The 10,387-nt window shown below is 46.8% G+C and overlaps 3 protein-coding genes across 3 annotated transcripts; 2 read left to right on the top strand and 1 right to left on the bottom strand.

Annotated features, from left to right (window-relative positions):
* Positions 1 to 1,729: 1,729 nt before the first annotated feature.
* On the top strand, positions 1,730 to 2,948 carry JN550_000563 (uncharacterized protein; the record flags this gene model as incomplete). The annotated part of the gene is made up of 2 exons (XM_049317292.1): positions 1,730 to 2,137; positions 2,190 to 2,948. 2 exons carry the CDS (start codon positions 1,730 to 1,732, stop codon positions 2,946 to 2,948), a joined length of 1,167 nt encoding a protein of 388 aa, XP_049177852.1.
* A 2,042-nt stretch (positions 2,949 to 4,990) lies between these two features.
* JN550_000564 (uncharacterized protein) lies at positions 4,991 to 6,174 on the top strand (the record flags this gene model as incomplete). Its single annotated transcript, XM_049317303.1, has 4 exons — positions 4,991 to 5,027; positions 5,076 to 5,645; positions 5,826 to 5,929; positions 5,977 to 6,174. The coding sequence occupies 4 exons, from the start codon at positions 4,991 to 4,993 to the stop codon at positions 6,172 to 6,174; spliced, it is 909 nt and encodes a 302-aa protein (XP_049177853.1).
* A 555-nt stretch (positions 6,175 to 6,729) lies between these two features.
* JN550_000565 (uncharacterized protein) lies at positions 6,730 to 8,962 on the bottom strand (the record flags this gene model as incomplete). The annotated part of the gene is made up of 5 exons (XM_049317314.1): positions 6,730 to 6,769; positions 6,820 to 6,968; positions 7,018 to 8,766; positions 8,852 to 8,875; positions 8,930 to 8,962. The coding sequence occupies 5 exons, from the start codon at positions 8,960 to 8,962 to the stop codon at positions 6,730 to 6,732; spliced, it is 1,995 nt and encodes a 664-aa protein (XP_049177854.1).
* Positions 8,963 to 10,387: the final 1,425 nt, after the last annotated feature.

The following is a 10,387-nucleotide window of genomic DNA, read 5'->3' on the forward strand; positions in this document are numbered from 1 at the left end:
GAAATAGTCTTGAAATAATCTCAACATACAAAAGGTATACAATTGGAACAAATCATCATAAATAGATCCTGGAACAGATGGAGTAGCTGGAGGGACAAGTAGACATGGCACTGTAAATTCTCGTTTGGCGTATTAAAACCTTCCTGGTGGTTGTTACCACTGTTACTACTGAAAACTTACTGGTTGGATCCTACATAGATAAAGTTTAGAGCATCAACTTGCAGGTGTCGTATCATGATCACGGTCTATACCAGACATTAGGCTGTCTGAGTCTCCAAAAAGTCACAATTCATCCCACATTCTAATTCAAAGAGAGTAGTTACTCGCCTCCCTTGATTCGGCGTGAATCAGGCATTTTAATACTTTGTAAACTCAAGGTCTTACCTGTCTACCACGAGAATACAACGCACCCAGATATTTAAAAGAGATTCTTCCTTCGTTGAAGTCGGGCAAAGGCCCTTATATGGCTGGAATAATGTGATGCATGCAAATTCATACAATGGTTCCACGGCGGTCTGGCTCTTAGTCAACGAGGCTAAGCCTCGTAGCCTCGGTTGTGGCCAGCCCGCCTTCTGCAGCATTTCTGTTCTAGCTGCCTTGGCCATGGCAACCCTCGAGTGGCTAAGTCGAGGGTCTGTTGCGGGGGTATTGATCTGCAAGAAAAGTCCTACAGTCTCTGCAGCAGTTACCACATTCGTCGCATTCTCCCCTGGGTCTAGCCTGATCTATACAGCGTCAGCTCTTGTACCGCGGCTCCCAGGATCTCTTCGTCGCAGGAGAACTGCATACAGCAGCAACCTTGGTTCAATCCTCAAATCCTATAGGCCAGCAAGAGTAAATCCAGGACAAGTGATTGATATGCTCCTATGTCACGCCGCCAGAGCCGATCGTGTTCCAGGCTCTTGTCGAAATGAATTGTCGGTCCAGGCGCAGCTCAGCCTGAGGTTATGACCCCTGCTGTAGAAACTACCGCCTCAGGCGTAGCCATAATGGATCAGAATGGGTTCTGCCTTGCCAGTGTTGGGGGACTTATGCATCACCATCCCACGGGGGCAGTGCTCCGAGTATCTGCATCCGCCATTCGCTAGGTTTCGTCTGACCGGTCTACACTCAAACGTTGCATTGCATTGCGGCGTGGCGTCTGCTTGCTTCTTCTCGTTTTATTAATTTGTGATGGCCGGATCACACCTCGCTGTGATTCGTCGCCTTGTGGCTAGAGAAAATTTGGCGCCTAGCACCTGGGACCAAACGACAATGCGGCTCAACTTTGGTCGGCCCATTGTGTCTGTGGCACAAAAGCCAAGTTCAGTCGCCCACATTGCTTGGATGCCGATGTTAAAAGACAAACCTTGGTAACCTTTCCGGTCAGTCACGACCCCGCAAAGCCATTAGTAGAGATATTCCTGCTTACGCTGCAACGCCCGCTCGATTTACTCTCAAGTGTTGATTCTCTGTGACCAACCCGTGCTCCCTCAAGTGTGTTACGCCTAGGATAATGGCACTCAAGAACTTGCAGAAGCACTTGATCCCACATCGTGATGGAAATAATGTGGCTTTCCTTACGCCGCGTTACGTTAAAGAGTCCATGTCCAGAGACAGGGTTCGACAAGAGCTGCGTTCACTTGTTAAGAAAGCTGAAGGCAAAAGCAAGTCCCACTTAATGCCCCGTAGGCCCATTGATGACTATGTTAAACTCATCTGCGATGGTTCACCGGGATCAGGGCCAGCCATGCTGTTATTCGCCATTCTTCTGTTGTCTGAAAAAGGTTACTGCGTGTTTCAGTTCATCGACCAGGGTCTCAATGATCGCGAACTCCCATTTCAAATGAGATCAAACAACGGGCTTTACGAGTTCTTGGACTCTTCTTCGCGAGAACTCAGATGTTTCGAACATTGGAAGCAAGCATTTCGCAACCAATTTGACACATACCAATGGCGAGTGTGCACTCCATACTTTGAGCAAGGAGATGGTGGCAAGATTACGGTACAGCATTTCAGCAGCAGGACGGTTTTGCCCTTCTTAGAATCTGAGAGAAATGATCACGAAATTGAGTATCTCCAGGAATTAGGCGGGTATGGCGAGATATCCTATGTCAAGATACATGAGTCAAGTCATGACTTCAGCAAATTGCAACATGTAGGCAAATATCCTACAGAATCTCGCAATGATTGTCCGCTGACAACTATAGATCTCGGGACCTGAAGGGCCATTTGCCCTCAAGAGGATGTTATGTTCTGGCAGGGAAAGACAGAACTTTGAGAAGGAACTTAAAATGCTGGAGACATTCAGTGGCCGTACACATGCCCATATGGTAACCTTGCTGGCTGCCTACCAGCTGTCAAACGACTATTACCTATTATTTCCCTGGGCAAAGGAAGACCTATCCAGGTGGTGGCAGAGGAACAACCATGAAAAAAGAAACTGGGCTTTCCACAAATGGATTTCAGAGCAGTGCCTCCGATTAACCGAAGCTCTCGGATTGATCCATTTCCCACCGGCACAGAACTCATTGACGCCAACAGAAAGGCGATATGGACGACACGGCGATATCAAAGCTGAGAACATACTCGTTTTCGAAACCAAGGAAGGAGAGGAAATGTTTGTGATTGCCGACTTTGGCTTGGCTGAACTCCACCGCAAGACTAGCCGATCAAACCAATCCCCAGCATACCTTGCCAAGACCGAGGAATGTCGGCCACCAGAATGTGACCTCCAGAACGCAAACACCATCTCAGCCGCGTTTGATATCTGGACTCTTGGGGTGGTCTTCCTGAACATGATTACTTGGCTAATTGGAGGTGAGGAGTACATAGGAAAATTCGAACAAGCGCGGTATAGTCTTGAAGGTCCGTTTGGGGTTCAAAAGTCAACGTACTTCACAAAAGTCCTCTCGGGCCCAAAATATGGTGCTTTCATGGTCAAAGAGTCTGTTACAAAGGTGGTATAAAGTCTATATTGTAAATTCCATGGCGTTTGGCTACCTGCTAACATAATTACAGTGGATTAGGCTAATGCACCAAAACGAGCGCTGTACCACATATTTGCACGAGTTCTTAGACTTAATCGAGACAAGGATGTTGGTAGTTGAGTCAAAAGACAAGAAGAGAGCTAGAACTGACGAACTGATTCTTGCACTGAGAAAGATGCATGAAAAGTGCAGAAAAAGCAAGAACTATTGTCAGCGCCAGGCGCCTGATGTGACAACGGAGGTCACTCCCAAATTTTCATTGCAAGCACACATGGAGAGCAATATGAGAAACTTGGCCATTGGGAAAAAGAAGTAGTTGATCAGTAATTATGGGATTCAAGTGGCACTGGTGGTAGTCGGTTGTTCCGCATTTGGATCTAATCTGTGTTTTGTGCAATCTGACTATGTATCTCTGCAGCGAACTTGGACATTGCGGGAGGATTTTTCAACTGAAACTTCATTTTAATCTATATTTTGGACTTGATATAACACAAGTAGTTACCACTCAGGTCCCAAATTCCGATGTTCGACAATTGATGATCCATCTTGACTTGAATTTATGAATAATGTGCGTTCTGGATTGCCGTGGTCATGTAGCTGCGTTCATGCTGCCGGTCTTGAGCAAAGTAACCTTTCATCTTATGATCCGAGCCTTACCTGGGTCAACTCTCGCGGGATTGTACAGTGGAAACGACCTCTGGCATACTACTTTGATGTCAGCCACGAGTCTTCTGTTTCACTGTCGGAGCATAGTCAACACACCTTGATGCGGATGGTGCCAACTGGAAACAAGTCTCGGAGGAGTGTAACAAGAGATGTCTCGTCAGTATATCGGGCTCGGAACTGAACCAGAGCCATGTCGAGTAGGAACACAAAAGCGCGCCGTGGCGTCCACAATATGTTAGGTAAGATGAAGCTAACGAAACAATGTTGTTTTACATTAGGCATTTCGGTGAGAAGATTAGGTGGCTGATCAGGCTGGGCTGTGTACGAAGGGGCGCGTGGCATCCTTTACTCCAATCAATCAATGCAACTAGCCAATAGGCTTTGCATTGAGATAATAGGTGCGTCGGGGTCCAGTTAATTTTCAGTTGCCCCGCCTCACTGAACCACCTAACCAATTCCAAGGTCTCTTACCGTCCAGCCGGCCGACTTCCGATGCGCTCACTTACGGGTAGAAACCTCTTTGAAAAGTAGAAGACGGAAAAAATTCGAGCCTACATTCTCCTCCCACCGCCAAGGCTACTTCCCCCCTAAAGAGATCGTCGGCGCCGTTCGCATCTCTGGAAGTGCATATAATATCTGGACAATCGTGTCCTTGTAAAACCTATATCTCTGAGATGGATTGGGCTGGAACGAATACTGGAATCAATCCGGATGATTATGCCAAAGTCTGGAAGTACTATCCGAAAGCTACGCCGGTGGTTCGTTACTTGGCTGGGGCTAGAGTAAGCAGTCATATCTCTCCCCCAATGAGTTAGCACTAAGTGAGGCACCAGGAACCGGTGATTACTACCGTTACTACCGACAAGCAATGGGAGAGTTATCAGGAGACGGTACTAGACACCATCAGCGGCTGCGTCACAGTCAAGCTAAGCCGGGTCATGTAGGAACTCCCGTCACTCGGAAACGAAGTTTCGGGATTGTTTTTGATGTAAGAATCTTCATGCACCTTGAAGTAGCTCAGTTTGACAATGTTCAGCCTTGCCCGTAGGATAAATGTTTCCAAACAAGGTTTACCGAACAAAGAATCCAGCCAGATCAACCACGACAAGCTCGCTCGTGGCGAATCGTTATCCGAGATGTCAGAATCTATCAGCCTTTCCAACACATCACATTTAAGGGAATCTTGTCATGCAAAAAGCGATAGCTGTGACCGTTCCGGGCAACGCGACGCTAGAATCTTGCCGTTTTCTTGCGAGACCTTCAGATCAATTTCTAGAAGCTTCTGCATCCACGGCTCCATAGCGAGGGTTATAAACCGAGCCGACGTGTCAACTTTCTCTCGTGCTTTCGTTGAAATGCGAAATCCTTACGGAGACCTTGACATCGCTTGTGGTAGGTGTGTTATCTCACACATGTCAAGCAGTTGCTAACCAATATTAGTGTATAATTGCCGCACGACCAACGCCTGGGAAGACGATATTGCCTTGACAGTAACGGTTTTTCCCCGCCTTGGGCTTACTTTTGGATTATTATTTGGTTGCACAGATGCCGCCGAACGTGACATCATACAGCGCTTACCACGATGCAAAGCTACTGAGATCCACCCCATGCTATTGCCTGGAATCTTTGCAGAGCTCGAGCGATGTAGACAGATTATGCTTGTAGAAGACGTGATGGATGATATTGAAGCTACCACTTTCCAGGTCAACCATCAGGGCCAGGCTCCCGATGCCAGAGCCTTCAACAACAGCAAAAGAGCTCGATGGCTTGACACTGCCTTCGTGAGAAACAGCCTAGTCAACTGGATCACTCACTTGAGGAGAATGATCGAACATATTCAAGAATTAGAGAATTCTACCATGCTCCAACCAGTAACATGCACACAGTGGAGCCACCTCCCTGCATACTCAGCATCGAAAGCAGCTGGCAGTCAGGACATCCCTGCCGATACTCAGACCGAACCAAAGAGGTTAAACGCCAATGACTCGTGGGAAAGGCCAGTGGGGATACGTATGTTTCAAGTCGATTTTAAGATAAAGGATCGCCTACAAGCAATTGTTGATGAATATGAAGAAAAGATACGAGAGTGTACTATGCGCCTAGATGGAATGACTATGGCAACACAATCCGTGCGTTAACTTGTTTCTTTGATATTCACAAAGCACGGAATTAACGGATACCAGTTACAAGGCGAGACAAGCGTTGAGACAGCCATTGCCGCTGGGAATGATTCGCGACAAATGCGATCAATAGCTATTGTCACTATGATCTTCCTCCCAGGGACGTTTTTTGCAGTAAGTCTTTGATATGGACTTATTTCATGTGCTAACGCAAATACCAGAGCATGTTTTCAATGTCATTTTTTAGCTGGGAAGATACACCGTTTGTGTCCGACTCGTTCTGGATCTATATCTTACTGACAGTCACTACGACTGCCATCACGCTGGGATGCTGGTATTACATATCTGTGAAACGACGAGGGTACCACCAAGGGTATGTGGACGAGGAGGCCTGCGCCATTGACGGACAAAACCTTTAAGTGTGCTATGTCAACCTCTCACCCACCCTCGGCATTGTTCATTATGTCAAATAAAATTTCAGGAGGACGGTCATGCCTTACAAAAAAAATCGATTTAGTGAGCCAGAGCTAGTTGAAGCAAATCAAGCACTTACATGTGCTCCCAATGCTGACCCAAAGTATTGCAATGGACGAGACTATGCACGGTTCCGGTTCCGAAGAGGAACTAACCGTTTCAAAAAACTCGTCAACCTATGTCTGAGTCTGTGGCCATTTCTTTCAGTCAATCTCTTTTGCAGTATTGTGGCACCTGTGTTCGACTCAGCACGCTGCACCTCCACTCCATCACGGTCGTCCGAATGTGGATCATTTGATATGAACCCTCTACTCTGCCCTTCATTAATACCCACTGTGGGGACTGATAGACGATTATCGGCTACCGATATGATGTTGTGCTGCTGGGGCATGGTCGTGTTTTGGAATTCTGATTCTCTTGACTTCTGCATATCAGAATCGGGTATTTTGTCATACAGCAAGCCAGATTTTCCAGTTAATTCGTTTGGAAAAGAATCGGAGTTATTCTGGCGATCTGAGTCCGTACTTCTTCGCGTTCGCACTTGACTCCGAGTCAACGGTACTATACAGTAGTCCCTGTCGTTGGCACACTTGTCTTTCATGCCTTCTAGCGCTTGCACAATCTCTGTACACTCAGCTCGTGACTCTATTCTTATGCGCATCATCCGATCGGAGATGAGCTCGAGGAAATCGGCAATAAATTGAGTACATCGCAGATCGTGGTGCAGCTCATCGAACCACTAGCAGTACTTGTAAGTCACACTCCCACCCCGCTTTGAGAAGCTTTACCTTAACAACGCATTCTTTCAGTATGACTCCAAGTTTGGATTCACCGTTAGCCTGCTTGTTATTGAAGTAATTGTCTTCCTTAACAAAAAGAGCATTGCTTTCATCCACCCTTGCGTCTGTTTGCTTCTCGACACCCTCCCATCCTCGCAAGTACCAAGTCAAAAATTCAAAGAACAGGCAGGCCAGCGGCCAGATATCAGCGGGCTGAGAGATTGACTTGGTAAGATCATGCTCAGGCGCTCGGTAAGTCGCATCTCGTTGTGTGCCATTCTCATAGATAGGCTGGTTCGATTTTTCGGTATGCCAGCGGGCAAGCCCAAAATCAGAAATCTTTAGTTGAATTTGCGTGAGGTCGTGGTCAGTCGCTGCGGAATCCACAAAGTAGAGAATGTTCTCTGGTTTGATATCCCCGTGCCGCCCTCTTGTTGCTGATTGGCCGGAGTTGGCCCCTTCGTCGAAGAGATTATCATGAATTCTTCTCAATGCTTCTGCAACCCCCCAGCACTGCGTAGCGAGCCATCTTATGCTATTGTAAGAGTGCTCTGGGTTTGGATTTCTCTGCCAAAGCTCTTGTAGATTTCCGTCTGCCCAAGGGAATACCAAATGGTAGTAACCGCCGTGCTCGTAAGTTGCGAGTAGTTTGATCAAAAATTTGCACTCCCCAGAACTGAATCGCTTCAAAGCCTCAACTTCACGTTTGAAGGTACTCTTTGAGTTCGAACTCGAGAAAAGACGCTTGATTGCAAAAGATGGATTCTTGGCTGTTTCAAATTCCATGTTAATGGTGGATGTAGTCAATCTTTGGTCTCTCGCTGATGACGATGACAAATTGTGATGAGCAGGGTGGATTTTTACTCGTCTTACTTCTCCAAATCCGCCATTCTGAAAATCGTACTCGTTTTCTTCTTCCTGGATGAACGGCAGCACAATCTGGTTATGGAGAGGGTAAAAGAGCACCTTTCCATTCGACCCGTCAAAGATTGGAGAGAGCATCCACCACTGATAGGTATCAAACCATCTCTGCTCAGGGAGGCGCCACTTTTTCATGAAGTCAAGGTATATCAAGTCTCCTTTGTCGTTGCCGTCCTGGTGGCACACCCATTGCCCGCCATATTTGTTCTGTTGAACCGGTAAATCTTTGTCCCAAATAGCACATTTGATGAATGACTTGATCTTCTGAGCTTTGCCAAGGGCGATTAGGATGGCAAATAGCTTCCTGCGAGAGGTCGATAGTCGTTGGCCATGGATGTTATTGTAAGAGTGTGGATCCCATATGTCGGCAACCAACGTTTCGAGCGAACCTTCGACCGTTAGAGATTTGCACGACTCTCTTACGTTCTCCCGCGTCATCAATCTGTCAAAATCGTCGATTGGGATAAACCTCGTGCCGTTATTGCTAGGGTGGTCCAAGGTCGCGGCATGCAAGGCATCTTGGATGCCTTGCAATGAATTGGTTGAACTGTCATCTTCACTATCGGCCAGGTCCTGTCTGGAATCACTGTTGCGCATCCCAGAACCGACTTCCGCAAGTAAGTCAGGACGAGGCTGTATTGTGGTCTCTGTCGCGAGGAGTTGTATCGTGTTTTCCAGATGTCCACTGTCACCTCGATCCTGACAAGTACTGCTTTGTTCCGCCTCAGATAGAGCGAGAGCTGGAAGTGGCCACGGTGTGGCAGACGGGATGTTTCTCACGTGCGTAGGCTGATCTCGCCATGAGGTGGGTGTGTCCAACAAGGGACGTCTAAAATCCTACAATAGCTTTTATTCAGTTAAAGGTTTCTTGAAGGTGTTATAGATTCAATTTGGGGTCGCTTGTCAAGGCTCATAAACGTACTGGCGATACTTGAAACTCGTTTTCCTAAATCGGCGTCAGTGGTGATCTCAAGAAGACATGGATGCCATCAACCCTTACTTGTTGCTCATAGAGATCGCCCGATGTATCCATTCTCGATATCTTTAGCTGTTAGGCCAAGCAGGATTTTGGTGTGCAATGATGCATCTCCTTGATTGTTTTCCAAGAAAGAAATACCATTCAACGTACATGAAAGGCTCGACACTACTTTTGTTCCTGATCTTGCACATTAGTGTAAGATCAAGGCTATGTTTTAAATGGAACTAAAACTTATGCAGCATGGCATACGAGAATGGGCTGTCAAAGGGCTCCGCATCCTTGCCGTGAAGCAGCCAGATAAGGCACGCTGTGAGGTTGTAGCTTTGTCCGGTAGGGCTGAATGGTATATCTAAGCCCTTTACTTTAAGCCTGGAGCACTCGTCCCCTTTGCCATAAACAATATCTCAGATTATTAAAGCCCAGGCTACATTATTTGACTCTCTGGGGTACCTCTTTGCACGGTTTCGCCTGCAAGCTTTTCATTGTGTGCCCTTCAAGGAGCTTGTCATATTGTGAAAGTCCGCAATGCAAGTGTACAAAGACTCCCTCAGCAGGCGCGTAACTCCTGGCTTGGAGTTGGGGGGCTCAAAAAGACGATGCGTCAAATACGCCATCATTCAAAAAGACGATGCGTCAAGTACGCCATCGGGATCAGCCCTAAAGAGAGGAAAACTAGCCCGCAAAAATAGATCGTGACGGAAGAGATATCTCAAACGTCATTGGAGGGTGTGGATACACAAGCCGGGCTGATGTGCATATCATGCATGGTATTTTTGCTACTAAGCATGATCCCATGTCATACCCACTGTCAGTTCATTCCTGCCTCGCGTCTCCTGAACGTGCGATTTTATTGTCAATTATCCCCACCGTCCGCGTTGCTCGCTTTTGTATTCTTGATTGGCTAGATTGACATCCAACTATAAAAGCCCGAACCGGACTTTCTGCCCTCTCTCATGACTTCTCTCATGTCTGCCCTCCCTTCATGACTTCTCTCATGTCAAATTCAAGTGACCATCTTACGGATCCTACTAAATGGGTGACGATGACTCGCATTAAGTCGAAATACATCTCGAGCCCACAACACCTCAAGTACCTCCTTGAAAGGCAATTAGGTCCCGGGCAATACAAAGTAGAAGTGGGTCACCTGCAACACTTGGAAGTGAATGACTTGCTGAACAACTCGTGAGATGCGACATAATACATACAATATCGAATCTCAGAATCCCCTGGATACCGTAAGCATTAGACATGTACTTACGGTACAAAAGAGACAATATGCAAGTAACTAATTTCGCTTTCGGACTAGTCAATTATTCGAAGGCAGAGCCTTCGCAGATAGCACCTTCGCAGATAGCAAGATTATAGATAGCCAACTTAGAGGTTTCCGACCAGTATGCCTGTACAGTAGTCTCGCATATAGTATGAGATCTGAATCAATCTTGGTATTCTTTCTGGCCCAAGGTCTCCCGATCGAGTAAA

Source organism: Neoarthrinium moseri (genome assembly GCF_022829205.1).
Source record: "Neoarthrinium moseri strain CBS 164.80 chromosome Unknown scaffold1_Wmoseri_CBS_16480, whole genome shotgun sequence".
In the NCBI taxonomy this organism is placed as follows: Eukaryota; Fungi; Ascomycota; class Sordariomycetes; order Amphisphaeriales; family Apiosporaceae; genus Neoarthrinium; species Neoarthrinium moseri.